The sequence below is a fragment of the Bombus bifarius genome, unplaced genomic scaffold (assembly GCF_011952205.1).
Source record: "Bombus bifarius isolate JDL3187 unplaced genomic scaffold, Bbif_JDL3187 scf7180000007977, whole genome shotgun sequence".
Lineage (NCBI taxonomy): Eukaryota > Metazoa > Arthropoda > Insecta > Hymenoptera > Apidae > Bombus > Bombus bifarius.
In genome coordinates, this window is record NW_022884362.1 from 3,653,175 (window position 1) to 3,670,435 (window position 17,261).

General features: G+C 35.4%; 1 protein-coding gene across 28 annotated transcripts in view; it reads left to right on the plus strand.

The window, feature by feature from the left end:
- The window catches only part of LOC117204252 (ankyrin-3-like), a 91,757-nt gene that overhangs the window by 814 nt on the left and 73,682 nt on the right, over positions 1-17,261 (plus strand). For 24 of the 28 annotated variants that reach the window (XR_004487039.1, XR_004487040.1, XR_004487041.1 and 21 more), the window contains exon 2: positions 1,314-1,650. Coding sequence is in view for 11 of the 28 variants with exons in the window: in XM_033441471.1 (XP_033297362.1) it covers positions 1,432-1,650 (219 nt within the window). In the remaining 17 variants the exon portion in view is untranslated. Of the gene's footprint in view, positions 1-408; positions 841-1,313; positions 1,651-17,261 lie in introns of those variants that run through there. The other 4 variants (XR_004487045.1, XM_033441470.1, XM_033441474.1 and 1 more) reach the window with 3 other exon arrangements.

Sequence of the window (17,261 nt, forward strand, 5' to 3'; positions counted from 1 at the left end):
AGGTTACCTAATTTCATCTTTTGAATTATAGAATTTCTTCTTGCTTGACACGAATGTATCAAACAGGAGCGAGAAAATGTTTCTTCCAGATTTTATATTTATTATTCTATCGTGTTTCTGACCAAAAAATATGTCGATTTCTGCTGGTGCTGGTGTATGGAACATTACTTACTTGATTTTGAAAGTCAAAATGATCGTCCCGCGCGACGTGACTGCTTTTATCGCGGCGGTTCGCACACTTGAGAAGCGCGCAGTGCTCAAACGGGCACGGCCGAATCGATTTTCCCTGGTTCCACTACTGACGATAGAGCTACATGTATGATTACTCGAGTCCCTCACAGCTACCGGAAACTATTTTGCCCAGTTTCTCCCGATGAACGGTAGCGTTTCCTATAGTCAGTCCGCCGTGAGTGGATTGGTCTACATCACAAGTTCTACACAGACGGCTTGGTCGCTGGTTCGGTAACGTCAGTGGAAACTGGCCTGCGTGAGATTGGCTAAAATTAAACCGCGATCGAACGCGGGCGTAATTCGTGATGTAGTTAAAACGTGGATGGAACACGACTTTCATTTCCAATGGCAATTTAGTTCCGGTTATTTAATCTTCGATGAATACTCGTTGCATTAATCGATTGGTTCTCGATCGGCATGTGCCTTGTGAAGTCTGTCTGCAACGTGCTACAGCTAGCTCATCATATACCGTTATACCACCCGTATCGCACGTTAAGAATCCTAAAAATAGCGGCGACCAGTGAACGAAAATAATTCTACATTTTCTAATGAATCCTGGTGGCGTGTCTGTGAAAGAAAGGGTATGTTTGGACGTGACGTGCTAATCAGGTCAGGTCGCAGATCAATCCTTTTTTAATCGCTTCGGGAAATATTTTTCGATATTTACGTTGAGTGCGTAATTTAAACGCTGCGAGTCGATTCAATTTCTCTTCTCTGCTTTGTTTCACAGTATATTCTTCTAATTCGTTTACGAATAATTATTCTCGGCGCGTTGAACGATGTTGTATTTAATCCATTACCTCGTCTGTTAGATACTTTTAATACGATTATAGTACAAAATCAGTTTTCAAGATACGATTCAAAATCGTATATAGATTATCCTTTTTCCTATCGGTTTCAAAGTACTTTGGTTTTGTCACCAGTTGGATCGATATTGTATAGACGTGGTAGTACGAGTAGCGAAGGTGCCAGCAACGAAGGAGACAGGAGGAATAAGATTTCAAAGAATTAACCAATCAGCTCGGTAATCCGTAGATTGACCCGTTTCTCCTGATCGACGATTCGTCGTCTCGTTTGAACAGATATCCGGATTCTGGCCAGCGTACCGACATTGGTAATCAGTGAACGGAAGGAAGGCTCGAGGCGCGGAACGCGAAAGGGTGAGACAGGGGTGAACTGGCGGAGGGTGAGGCTGAAGTGATGACGGGCGAGGAAGGAAAGTGCGGGGGTGGAACTGGCACTGGCGGGGATGCCGGTGTGGGAAATACGAACCTTACCGACAACGTGAACAATGTTAACGCCAATGTACATGCGAATGTTAATACCAACATAAATGTCAGCCAACAGAATGGAGGACCGGAAAAAGCGCCCGTCGTCGGCGGTACCAATGTGGAAACTTTACCACGCGCTGGCAAGCAGGTAAGAGAATTTCTATGGAATTCATTTTACTTTTAATATTTAAGTCTATAACGGTACGTGGTAACGTTATTTATGTCTCTTGGATAATATTTTACGATTTTGTTAGTCGTTGATCGTTCGTATAAGTTATTGATAATGTATGTTATCTTTATACGGACAATTATAAGTTCATTTTATGTCAGAAAGTTATTTCACATTTGAGATGTGTGTTAGGCTTTTTAGTCTTGGATTACAAACCGCGAGATAGCGTAATAGTAATTTTTCAATTCTAAATATAATCGTTAATTTGTTTAATGGAATAGCTAAGTATAGCGTGTATCTTGTATTGATTTTTTATTAATGTGAAATCTATGAAAACAGGCTAACAGTAAACAGCAATGATATCTATTTGTTGGTATATTTTATCTAATTTAGCTTACGCATTTATACGAGCAACGAAATGATTTATAACGATACGTGCATCCTTATTCATGCGTGGCCCTCAATTATTCTGCCAAAAAATTATAAGAATTTACAATTCTTAAATATGAAAATAGAAAGAGAATTTTTATTTGGTACAATGCCTGCTTGAAAATACTTGAAAGTATAATATCCACGATTTTGATTAAAAATGCAATTTTTTTACATTTAAGTTTATTCCATAAGCTTTACTCAGCAAAATGTCAAATAGTAGCATTCAATTTTATTATTTTATTATACGGATACATTTCGTTATAAATTTTATTATGCGTACTAGCCACGTGTGTTTGCTCTCATATTTTTCCTGACATACTGTTACGATCTCAAGTTACAGAACGTTTATTGCGTTAACGGAGATGAGTAAGTATCTCTCTTTTAGTTGATCTCAACCGAGAGAAAGATTAGAAAACATAAAGTTTTGATGAAATGCAGTAATTTAATATTCATGAAAGAGAGAAAGATGACACTGGAAGCTGTGTATCCGGTTTTCAGTACTTACAGTACCGTAAGAAACTGGCAGGCGATCATTAGATCCCCCTTTGCCGTATCTAACAGCTAACAACGACAGCCAATGGATAGCATTTATTCAAGAGAATTACAACTTGCACATGGCTTCTACTACTATTTATTCGTTCATGCGTAACAATTTGATGACACGACAATTTGATAGATTAAGTATCTAGGAAAATTAGATAGTTCATTTCTAGTTCTTCATGTATATTTCATAAACAAGAGAAAAATGTAAATTTCTATTTAATCTCTACATCGAATTATTAATTTACAAACAATTAAAAAATCGAAATTGCTATAACAGATAGACAAATTCGTATAATTCTGTTTTAATATATCATTTTTGTATAAAATAGTTGGTCGTATGTACGATAGTCGAATGAATAAACTTCTATTTTATTTGTTTGTTCTTTTTGGACTAAGAAGAATTCTAAAGGATTATTCATAATTTCCACCTTTTTATCATTACGATGTTTTAACAGTACAATCATTTAAGTTGCTCGGCGTTCATTAAATGCACTTAATAAAGATTCTGTTCAGGTCGATAGGGTACTTGTTTAGGTTTAAATCAATCCAATCTGGTCAACAAGGTAATGTTGCAGCATCCTTTGTTAAACTATCTTAAGGTACTTTTATAAAGGGCTCTTGATATTTAATTACAATCCAGAATACTAACGCATTTAAACAATAAATTCGCGGAGTTACGTAATGTATAATTTATTGCGTTATTCAGAACTAAATGTTGTTAAAAGACATATTTTCACAATTCAAACATCTTTTATTTCGGTCAACTTTTTTACATGCGTAGAAATAGCAACAAATAGTTAACGGTATTCCTTCTTTAATTAAAACTTTGTTAGAGGTTTACGTGTAAATCTAAGGAACTTATGTTGTTTTATAAAACAGTGTAAAAAATGTTACATTTATCTTACAAAATCTTGTAATTGATACTCAGGTCTGTTTAAGATGGCTCATTATCAGCACAGAATCTGCTTTTTATCATTATACATTATCAGTAGACATTAGCAAGTTATAGCGATGCATATAAAATAAGAATAAAAATAGAGATAGAATAATAACCTTGAACATGAATACCAGCATAGTTTTGCTTATTCATAAGTTATAAACGTTTCAAGTAATAGAAAAAATTGGTAAGAACATACATGGAGGCTGTTGCTGTAATGAGTAATGAATTTTCCATCGTACATACATATATTTGCTTTTTATTAGCGACATTAACGTACAAAGAGCTGTATTAAGTTTAGTGAATGATTGTTCCAGCGGACAGCTCAAAGGTCATGGTTAACGTAGGACGTAGGTTGTGAAAGTTGTAGATGGGGAATACACGTTATGTGTTCAGGATTTTAATGGGTCCAGCGTATACTATGCCCAGTACACAATAAAACCCGTTTCTATTTATCTTCTATTCAGTTCTAAAGTTAATTATACATTCGACATTAAAACGAGTTTGTTCGTAAAACTAGTTTCTGTATTTCTGAATGTAATCGTACAAGTTTCTTTATTTCGTATAAGTATTTGTATTTTATTTTTCTCATGATACAAATAAAAATTTATATACGGAGCTTGTATCAAGAATGTTTTATTTTGTGGTGTTTTTAATTAGAAGCGGTATCTTAACGTTCGAAACATTATTTAAATTTAATAATTATTGTAACATATGCTGATAAGCGAATAACTTTTAAGGAAATGATTTAACCTTCATACATAAAATTATGAAGTAACTAATATTCGATTTTCGATATTTTTAACTATCATATCTTATATTTTATCTCTATTTTTGCGTGATTCGTCGAAAATCGAAACGAATGGATATACGGTCAACAGTAAAATATTATAAATATTTATTTTTAGTATTTAAGGAGGTACGTGTAAAATTATATTAATGCTTGCGTTTTCTTGCATTAACTGCAGTGCAAGGAATTTTATTGGCACTACCAAGAGGTAGTATCGTGTACACATAAGTGTAGAACGTCGTCTTTGTGCCTACTTGTCTTTTGATATATTTATTCAGCGTCTATTTTTATATGATGTATTTTTTCTGGTTTCTCGAATGTACTGATGAATCAAAGGGTGTTTCCAGAAAAAGTAGCGGGCTGTAAATACTTGAAGAAATGTGCATGGGTTACGAGCCAGAGCTTTTTATTTCTTTTTCAGAGACGCATTTTGCCTCAAACATGATATTAGTCATGTAGAACGAAAACGTGTATTCTTTGAAAGCGTATCGATAATAATCTGTCATAAATTTTGATTTAATATCTTTCTCGGTATAATTTAACGTAATAATTTAATAAAATTTCATTTTATAACAATGCGATAAAATCTAAAGATAATTATTTTTATGTTATATCATTGAATTTGTCTCTTTATGAAAAAAGAGTATTAAAAAGAGTTCACGGAGTACTATTTTTAGAAGAGTTAGATGATCACGCATCTTTGTCCGTTAGAAGAAAGCTTTTATTGATATCTGAAATGCGATTTTCTTACAATACAATAGCAGTGAGGGCAATGTTCTGCATTCGATATCAGATACAAAATATATACATTATTAAAACACGAGAGGACTTGTACACATTGTACACGCATAAATTTATGCATACTTCGTTGATATTATGAATGAAATAATTATGTACGACATCTGTATGAATTTAAATAGGCTAATGAATAATATTTCATTGTCTTGACACATTATGAACGAGTAACAGCAAACAGTGTGTTTCGTTCTATAATAAAATAAATATTTTTAATGTAATTATATAGATTTCATCAGGTTATAATATTTCCAAGTATTAAATTACTAAATATTAATATTCAGCCGTGAATATTTTTATCAGTACAATACCTACATCTTGTAGTACTTTTAAGACATTTTCCCCCCGAATTCCTGAGAATTCATGCATTTCTGATAACTTATCAGAGGGAGTGTTGTTGCATCACTTATCAGAATTCTCCGTACTCCTACGAAATTCTTTTATGCACACAAAGATTACATAAACTTAGTTACTATACTTATACCGCCCGGCATCTGTAATTCGTACATTGTACGTAACTCCGTTTATCTACTCGGTATGTACAATGTACACGTTGGGCTCACGTAAAATTACGTCATAATCCTATCAGTATGGACCTTGTAAATGGATCGTCATAAATGAACCTTCATTCATGCTACGAGGCCATGGTTACTATCTCAAATCGTTTAACGCGCAACTATGCATATACATAGTAATCGTTCCTGTAATTTAATTTCAAATTTAATAAAAGACAAAGGTATACAATTTTTGTTTAGGTCGGACTTTGAACCTTCAGATTTAATTGAAAGCATCGAACGATATCATCTGCTTATTGAGTACTCGAGATCTACGAGTTTTCTTAAGAATCTCTCCACGTTTATGTTTGAAGATCTTTGATTGAACTTTCCGATATGTACATAATGGAGGCGGGTCAGTTCGATGAACTCGTTTCGTTAGTCATACTATAGATATCTGAACAAACGAAGTCAGATCGATTCAGGTATAATCGCAGTGGACGGAAGTTTTGTTGCTGTTCAACTTAGTTTACGTACGATACGTAATCAGTGATAGGATAAAAGCACAAAGGTGACGCTGAAATATGTAACAGATATACAGTTTTCTGATCAGACTTTCCTTAAGCGTTTCGTATCGAACTTTATAACGACCGACATTCACTTCGAATTTGCGAATGATGAAGGGCGTGATGGCCCTGTAGCGTCTGGTGATGATGAATTTAGGTCATTCGTGTACTTTATCCGAGATGTATGTCTCGTTATTTGTGACATTCAGTGGCATGACCGCTATAATTTCATGGTCTTCATGCAGGGAAGCATCCTACAAGTATTGTTCGCGGCATGACGTGTCATACTGTGCGTAAATTTATGGAAGTTAGCGCGTAAAGACATATGTGACGAGACTGGGTTACATCTGATTGCTTACAATGCAACGCAATGCAACACACGCCTACATTTGTTACGAATACGTGTGCTTTTTAACGTATCACTCATCCGGTCGCAGGAATCGTTTAGGAAACGAGTAATGCAATTTTTATGGTAATCAGCAAAGAACGGGGATTTAACGTGTAATCGTGAAATGAAAATTTGTTCAATTTATATTACGCATTGCGAAGCGTATAAAGCATGTAAATGTTTCATTTGTATATTTTTCTGTAATGCAGGATTTTTTAAAATATATCTCTTGTACGTCGAAGGAGATTAAAACGTATAGAGCGGATTTCAAATTTTTATTTTGAATAGTGATTACGAGGTAAATTGAGTTGAATTTGGTGCAAGGAACTGCCACTGAAACAAAAGAAGTTAACGATGAACTAGTTGGAAACTATGTTTTTTATTTTACTTTCATATGAGATCATAAATTGAAATTAGTTTTAAAGAGCTTATCAATATCATTGAAATCAAGTAGATACAAGTTCCTCGAAGAGTTTTAACTCCATTGTGTTTCGATATCACGATATTTTATGTTCGTTTGCAAAAGCGTCTTTTATCCGACTCATAGTTTGAAAGTTAAATAGGTACATAGTTCGAAGATGCGGAAAATACTGCATGACTCTCGATTTTCGTGAATTCCAACTTTGTTATTGCATATTAACTCAGTAATTTACATTGTAATATTCCGCTATATGTGGCTAGAATTATAACAGATAAATAATAGAAATATCGCTGATGCTTTCAGCTGTAATTTACATTCTTATAAAGAAAATAAGCAACGATGCAATAAAAAGAAAATAGTCTTCGCTCGTTTGCATATAATAAACTGCATGTACAAATTTTTGTTTCTCCCATCTAAGAGTTTCTTGTGCTCCGTTTATCCGTAGCGATCTCTAAAGAAACGCGGTAGCCATTAATATCAATTTCCTGCATGTGTAATTGTTATTTTTGCATCATGGATTAATGACGCATGACGATCGTTACATTCTGATGTATAAAAGCACTATGCACAACGTGTAATGTACGTAATGTTCCATACATGTCTCCGTAATCTTGACATACATACCTATTACCGACACGCCTTTTAAATTCTGTTCACTATCGTGTTTTTGCGAGATTGGTCTATCTCCCATTTTCTTCGCTACAAGATAATTAACTTGCTTCGTAAAACGCGTTTGTTATAGCAGGCAGGATGTCGATAACAGCGTACAGGGGAAAGAAAGCTTCGAGTACGAAAAGGTACCGAGTTCTTTGCGAAAGGCAGACCAATTAAAACGGTCCCTGAACAGTCGTTCGAAGGAAAGACTGACACGTGGCGATAAATTTTCGTACGTTCGTTAATTTAATCATCGTTATCCAGTGAGCTATGCCTAATAGCGTTCACGCGGTATGTGCAATTTTTCTGTTTTCTATTTGTCAATTCTCAACCGCATGGAACTGGGTTGCAAAACCACATAAAGAGATACGCGAACTCAGGCGCGCATGCGAGCTCGGCTCATCTACGTGTAAAGTTCCTTCCAGTGGGGTGTAAAGGTAGACTGAAAATAAACGTTTTTGCCTCGGCACGTTACCGCAATAGCGTCGATGCTTGAGCAGAGAACTTAAAGCCCTGTTCCCTACGCTTCGACTTGTTCCACGCACGTGCATCCACAGTTTCAAACTGGAGAACGTCACTTTCTTCCTGTTACGATGTTCAATTTAGTTTCGTGTATAAGATATAGATATATTTCCTCAATGTATCAGACATATATCTTCGATATAGTACAAAGGTGAAAAAGCCTTGGATTAACTACGATGATAATCTAATAATAATCGTAGTCATAATGACGGCTAATCGTGTTACTGGAGAAGCGAATCTTTAGTTACTTGCTTCGTGGTACCAGTAGTTTGTAATTTTTGCTGGTTCATAAATTTTGTGGAAGTGGGAAGGAAATCGGAAATAAATATGTAAACAGTAAAAATGATGTCAGAGTGTCGATTCATAAAAATAAAATATTTCCGTTTGGTAAATGATGCAAGATTTTTGTATTGTAATGTTTTGTACCGTGTAATATATGGACATATATTGTATATTTAATGATTAGCATCATAATATGCGTTTCCACGTCTCTTGTTGTAACTTCTTAAAATGTACATATGATTTGTAAAATTAAGCGATGATAGCTTGTAAAATAGTACTTTGCACAAAGCTGATTGCAAGTTGTAAAATTTATTTTCAGAGTTTTGTTCGTTCGATTATCAAATTTATGTACGTTATTGTTCTACAAGAAAATTTATTATTACTCGTAGCTTGTAATTTGTGACTTGTCACAACTATCACGATACCACTAATAATATTAATTTATTTACGTAAGAGCTTTACGTAATTCTTATTTTATCATTGGTTCTAAGAAAGTCGAAATGAAATGTAACGCATCTCAATCAACTTGTTTGAAAGGATAGAAAGGTTACTTTAAATACAAATGTCTGAGAGAATGAAAAAAGGTCAGCTTTAATTTTACTCGCAATATACATACGTACATATGTGGTGGTTGTAGAAAACAAGTGCACTTTCTCGACAGCTTTTAGGATTTCTCAAAGAAATTTGGCATTGTGCCTTCGATGCGTTCTTACGATGCAGACGCGTAATATCGAAGACGCCAGTGATCGTGACCCAGTTTAATAACATCTCATGAAACGCTTCCGTCATTAAAACCATTGTAGGTGGTTAGAGTTATTCATCGGGCCAACAATCGGCTGTAATGTGTTACTAACAGCAGGCTAATTTGATTATTAAAACGTGACGATTTCGAAATGCCAGGCGTCTTCTCCGAATAATCGTTTAATAGACGTTGCACCAATGGAGCGTGATACTTGGTCTTTGTCCGCGTATATGCTTCCCTATACGAATGACGAAACAGTCGGAGGGTGGCTTGAAGGGTCCTGGCCTTTTCTTGCACACTCAATACTTCCTCTTCTTCATGGGTTCTTTCGTGCGTATTCGACCCGGTAACCCGACTGCCACCCTTTCCCTGGCCCTGGCCCTCTCATCGCTAAACTAGGGTTCATGGCATCCCAACGTCATTTAATTTAGTCTCAAGGGTTAAGAGAAGTGAGCTCCTCGTGTAAGTAAGCGGTTTCAAACGATTTTCGAATCCTTCCACTCCGTCGTTTAGCTTCTAATTAAGAAACTCGAAATTTGCTGTGCACACAACAACCGGAAAATAATTTACCTCTGGCGATTGAAGTTATGAGGTACAAGGAGATTTCTTTTAGTGCCCGATAAAAATTGGTTGATTAATTTATTGTAGGATTAGCAGTAACAAGGTTCAAGACAAGACAACTTCGATATTTAGATTATATTTGTTTGGAGGAGACAAATGACTTAGGCTTGGTACTCGAAGATTTGACGTTCGAAGGTGTAAAAGTTTGTTGTTTCGAATGTTAGTTGATTATGTATTTATAGTGTTCAGGAAGCGATTTAATTTCAATCGACTATGAGTTGATCTTGTTTTGGCTTATTCAAATTACTGGAAGGCTACCTTGTTGCAACACTCTTTAGTTGGGATTCGGTAATCGAGAAATATCATGTCCTTTATTTACGTTATATCGGCTTGTTAAATATTTTTACAGAAAATATATGCCGAATATTATTTATAAGTATCATGCATGTACGCTTTGCTACGTGCAGTTAATGACATGGAAACTGTGTGTGCAGATTCTTTCATATAACGACCAGATCGATCGCAATGACATTGATTTCAGTGTGTTGATCGTATGTCTGTCGGCAATTTGTTAATGACACACACACAGCTAGCTCGAATGCTAGGTGTTTACAGATAAAAGAGGAGAGAAAAGAAACGAAGGTGAAACTAGTGGATGGATTTATCATAAATGTTCCAATTCTTAATCGAATATCTACTACTATTACGTATTTCGTGTTATAGGAAATTAATTCTTTTTTTACGTTTACCTCGGAACAATATTATCGACGATTTATTTTTTTCTGAATGAATTTTAATAATATTTATACGACGAATAAAAATTGAATTAAAATTACGATGCCAAATAAATGTCTACTTTCTAGTTACTGACTAATCAATACTATACTGATCAGTATGGGTAAGGTTAGGCATCACCTGGAGCAACAACCTGTATCAATTATCGAGCCGTGGGTTAGGTTGGTTATTTTTTCTCTATACGTGAGTGTAATCGCGGAGATTATCAAGATAATATTAACTCTGTATCGTAGCGGCGCAGCGCGTGGAAAATTATAAAATCAATGTAGCTGCAAGGAAACGATTTAGATCGTTCTGAATTAGATTCGTACGATACATTCTATATCGAATTTTACAAGAAAATTCTTATCCAATTAGGGCTTAAAAATTCATAAAAGTTTTATTTTTCATAGGAATGAACGTAGGTAGTATTTTATAAATAAAGTGTATTTTATTCGTAGAACTGGCATCAACCGTACTTTTACATAAATAGGCGGTGCACTGTCATCTGAAGCCCCAAGTGTTTTTATCATATTAGACAATTTAATTACCAAAGAATCCGATTGCAGGCATATCAAATATTCACTGCCTTTCTATATTATGTTTGCTTGCACGTGCTTTGAGTGTGCAAACGGCTTTTTTTAATATATAAGAAAATGTGTAATATTATTGAGCTTAAGCGAAGTGGAATTTCATTAAAAACTTACGAAATATGGACACGCTGTGTCCAATTTATCCTCTGCCAGATATGAATTTCATCAACATTCTTTAGATGTTTCATAACATCACGCTATTCCCTATGAAAGTTCACTAAAACGAGATATTAAAATTAAAGCTGACAAAGATAATTGATACGTTAAAATGCATATATCTTTTTGCTATTTTTATCGCAATCAATGAAAATCAAGTTATAATCGTATCTATACCGTGAAATATTATTCTTTATTGTTTCAATATATTCAATATATTCTTCGATCTTAATAAAACGTCTAATATAAGAATTAATAAAATATCATCTTATTGCATAAACGTTCGCTCTCTCATTATTTTTTTACACCTAGCGTCAAAAGTGCGTGCTGCTGTAACTATACAGATTTTTTTAACACGTTTTAAACGAATACTACTCAGTTGGCAACAGCTGTTAAAGTAATAAAATATCAATAAGCCGTTACATTTAGAATGACGAGGGGAACCTCTTTCAATTGTTACCCAATTTACAATGACTGGCTTTCTCTGCTACGTAATTTAGAAAAGAAAGCAAACCGATATCTACAACGGCTTCGGAGACAACAAACAGCGTTACGTGACTCACTGTGTTCATTTGATCGAATCCGTTCGATGTTATTCCAATCGAACGAAGACAAATACGTACAAAATGTGACAATAAAAGATATATCAATAGGCAGAAAAAGCTCGCTTATACGTTTCCACGCGAAGTCTCATTGTTTCACGAGCAACCGATCAGCGTTTGATCTATCGGTCGTATCTCGGTGACACGTTGCACTATACAAAGATGCTTGTATCGAGCAATGTTAATTAAGCAACGGTGTCGATAGCGATTGAGCGATGGTAGGTGAGGTGATAAGGGGGTGGTACGTGGATGTGGAAGGACGCAAAGAAGGAGGTAAGCGGAACGATAGGAATAGGGGGCGGTTTGCTGCAATAGCGCTGCCGCGTTCATATCGACCCGAACCTCCAGACTCCATTTTGCTTGTCCCACATATACCTATGTACATGCACACGTACCTATTATTCGTTCGCGTACATACATACATACTACGAAGCCATGACTCGTTCTCTGCCAGGTTTTTCACTTCTTCTACGTCGCTTTTCCTTCCTTTATTGCATCCGTGCCCTTTTCTCTTCTTTGGCTTTTGGTACACCACCGCGTCAGGAAGTGTCTCGTTGCAACCGTCTGCAATCGACATACAATACACCGATTTCTACGCCGGCTGATAGCTACACGAGCTGGAATACATTACACTTCCGACTTTCTAAGTGTCTCTTGTGGTACGCCGAGAAACCTTAGAATCAGACGCTGCCAAATGATTTTTAATCCCATTGGTGTTGCGTATTCGGAAGGATAGGGTCGGACTCTTGATAACAGGCTAAACCGGTGTATCCGTTGCATGTTCACGAATATGAAAAACCTAACTTTTTGGTCTGTGCACGTGTGTAGCGATTGGCGAGTGAATTTTCCGTAGACAAATTTTATATATGCAGCGAGAGACGAAAGCATTCGTACAATTATTTTATTAATATAGAGGTGTAGAAATAAAAAGAAAAATATTTTTTATATTATCCTTTGCCATCTCTTGGACACGGATAATAATAAGTTTTTGATTAAATCTGTTTCTATGTTTTGCTGATCATTTTTCAAAATTTCTTAGATTCTCTCAATAAATGTAATAAGTAAATATCCTCATATTTCTGATCGTGATGCATCTGTTAAAAATATAGGGAAAGCGTGAAGGGACGTATTTTAAGATCAAAGTATAGTGCTATTTTATTATATATGCTTTTAACCTTTTGCGACGAGACTTGCTAATGTTACGCAATGGGGACGATAACCCTTTCCTTTGATCGATAGTATATTGGAACCCTTTCAACGAAAGCAACAATTTCGAGCTAAATATAAAGGTTATTCTTTAAAAATGTAACACAATGAGTAAATATTACGTCATACAGTACATCGTTCATGTTCGTTATAAACGCTGCTTCAACGAAGAAACAATTACGCGATATCTTATTTGAATTTAGTTGTAACGTCCAGTGTAGAGCAAAGTGTACAGAGTGATGGAGATAAAAAAGAAGAAAGAGTGTCACTCAATAAAAAGCAGTTAATTCAATGTAATTATGATCTGTTGGAAACATCGAAAATGACGTTCATTGGTCATTTTTCAAGTATTATATTGATGTTCGCTATAATTTTGAGACATTTGCTAAAAGGTTTGCGGAGAACCCAAAATCAATCTTAAATTGCATCAAGCAAGCGTAGCGCCAAAAAGGTTGCAACACTAATAGTAGAAGCGGTACAGTGATCTACTTTGTGGTTGAAATCACGTCTGACCCGAAAGTCGGGTATCTCGACATAAAAGTTGCACAAATTACGAATGAAATATTAACTTCGATATTATCGATCCAGATATTTCGTAATTCGTTCCGACATAATATATCGGCAAGTAGGATCTAAGTGGATGAGACTGGCGATCGTAATCGTGACTTACGTATCCCCATTATTTAATTCTTCTAATTCGTAGAAACGATTTATCTCGATTAGAAATACATCGTTATAACGTTCAATCTGGTAATTTATTTTATCATTATGTTTAGATCGTTATATTAGAATAAATATTAATGCCATTTTTAATGCCATCGATCTATCGTATGCAAGCCGGAGATTGTCGCATTTGAAATTATAACTTAACTTTTCTATGAGCATCGAAGATTTGAATCGTTCCTCTGCTCATTAATTTTATGCGCCGTTATTTACTTAGCCTACTTTTGTAGGAAAAACGGGAACGATGGAAATAAAGTGCTATTCACTTATTCATGCACTTCACCCTTAGATCGAGTGAAATTATACGTTTACTTTCTGCGGATTATTTAAATATCTGTACCATAGAACCACTATTCACTCTATATATTTGATTCTAGCATATTGGTGATCGAAAGTGGATATTAATATATTCTCGAGTTATTTTTCTAACGATCGTTTTTTATTCGGCTTTACGAATAAATAACGCGAGACGATCGATACGAGACGAGAACAACGTATTTTATTATTTGGAACGATCGAACAAATATTTGTAATGCATTGTATGAAACGAACCAGCGAAATTGCAACATATCACGAGACGAACGAGAAAAGTTTTAATTAGGTGTGCCGATACGGCAGGATGAGTAATGTCGCGCGTCTAATAAAAAAATTGTTCTGCAATGCAAAAGAAAGACGAAGAGAGAGGGAGTCGAATCGACAAATTCTGAAATATCTGCCTTTCGTTTGAAACGCATGCGCGACGGGCACGACCTCGACCCTTTCAACTACGCTCTTCATTGGCCCCCCTCGGTCAAAGCTGGAGCTCTCCTGTTCTCGTTTCCTCCGGCGAGGCGCGCCACGGCGTGTCGACCATACATTTAATTAAGCCCCAATGAAAAGGACGCGTTGGCGGCGATGAAGAGATTACGTTACTGGCTGAAGTAAACTGACATATATTCCAGTTTCAGGAACAAACAAAACCTCGAGACCAGTTTTCATAAAATATTTCTAACGGTATTTTGGACCATAGGCCGTGGCGTTTGTTCTGCAACATAATGCAACTCTACTATATAAAATATAGTACCATAAATCGTACGTCGATAGCAGAATCCGCAATATTATACGTATTGGATAGAATGTATCGACGTATTGTATTTCAGAAAATGCATTACTTCAAAGTGGAATAATAAGCAGTTACGAAAGGAACAAGAAGGTCAGATCGATAGATCGATCAGATTTGTTAGTTAAAGATAAGGGTACCTTTTAACGAGGTGTTATTGGAATAATCGGAAGTGAACGTGTCGCAAAGATACGCGAATATTGGATAGATTTTTACCTCCGAAACGTATGTGTTGGAGATTATTATTATCATCGTTGTTATAAAAATGATATATCGAAGGTGAACTGGTTTATATCGTGCCATACAATTAGACTATGACCCCCGGTATAATATAACGGTATAACAGGTTCAGGGTTCAATCATTTGACATCAACATTTAACTTCGTCACTACACACAGCGAGAAACAGAAAACTTGCTAACTTACATAACTTATTACGTTTATTTGCCATCAATTTATGTTTTTTATTCGTATTATTGTATTGTCAAGGAGAATCCCTTGAGAAATCCAAAGAGAATTTCCTCGTCTTTAGTCCTGGTACTTTATTTCCTTCGATAAAATATCCATAATTATAACTTGAATACTTTTATAAGATTTTTCTAAAGCGAACATGACGTAATGATAATATTAATAAAGTTCTCGTTTATCGTTTCGTATTTAGCTAGCGAATCGTTCAAATTAGTTAAAGTTAGTTCAAATTAGACGATTTCTCCGATACCTAAATATCAAGTGCATTTTACGTCTATAGCCTGGCAAGTTTTTCAATCTCTGCAAAAGGGGAATAACGCGTCGAACGATTACAGATTATTTGCTTCTCAATGTTGTTTACAATTTCAAGATCTTTTCACCCTTACATGACTACCTCGTGACTCACGACTGCATTTACGTGACGGTACACACGAGGCAAAAAATTGGGACGCGCGACAAAGAGCAGACAACAATTCATGACCCAATTTTCGCCGATGTTGCGGCGACGATACCGTGTAAATCACAGGATCTACCTTCGTAAAAAAGGTGCAGCCGCGTATCTCTGAATACGTGCTTGATTGTGGAGGTATCTCTGTCAGTCACAATAACCCCGAATGTTCCCGACAAGGGACGGAGGAAACATTTAACCGATTTAACGGGAGTGCTTCCGTCGTCCAACTCACTATACGAGAACTGACATCATACTATCATCTTGGTCGTTGATCGGCTGCTGTCAGACTGGAACGTCACTTGAGTCATGATTCAGGAATTTCGTTAATATCTCAACTAACGGTCATACCCTTAGAACAACGTTTTCTTTATAATCGTAAAATTCTTACTGCCGTTACTTCGAGGAGCTTCAGCTTTTCTTTCCTCGTTAACGTTAAAAACTATTTTAAAGAAGTTTTATTGTATTTCTAGAGAGCATGATTGCACTTAATTTCTCCCATTCACGATATAACATCGCGGAGAAAAGGAAGTTACAAAATGAAACTCTATGATATAACCGTGTTAGAAACTTTAATACGTTGTCTACGGTCTTTTGTAAAATGAGACCATTCGTTGTGATATAATTAATAGCTCCTTTTTGTACCCTCTAATATCACGATGATGAAAGCACGCTCTCAAAGGAGACGTGTTTAATCACTAGGGAATTTCATCGAAAACGTGCTTTTAAATGAAATTATTTAATCGCATCTTTCTTCGTGGCAGCGATCGAGGTAGAAAGCTTACAAATGTTGAACAACGTTTAAACGCAAAAAGGATATCAAATTTTGGTGAATGCTCGTGAGCCAGTGATAGCGAGGAAGTAAGTGCTTCTTGAGCGAATGTATCCGGTACTTGAACTATTATAACGGTAACGATACCATCTTGATCATCCTGCTATCAGAGCTTGAAAGTATAAAATGTATTTCACAATTGAATAATCTATTGTCTATAGCTTGTGATATATTTTACATGTTTCGTAAATTAATTTAAAGATTCTAAATAAATTAACGAAAATATTTGTAACATTTAGAAATATCTATTAACGGAGAAAATTTGTTATTAAATCTTTTATCATCATTTCTCTCTCGTTAATTTATATAAGAAAATTAATCAAATTTTTCATTGTTGTTTCTCTGTTTAAATAAATATTTTATTATGTATTTATTATAATAACCTTCTTAACCACCAAAGATTCTTTTAATTCGATTACACAATTTGTGAATACATTATACAGTATTTATAAAGCTAGAGAGAGTTCTGTATATATTGGCCCAAAGCAAATTCCGAATTAAAATACATTTTGTCTGCTGCCTATTTCTCGCATATTGTTTAACCATATTTTTGTAAGGCACGC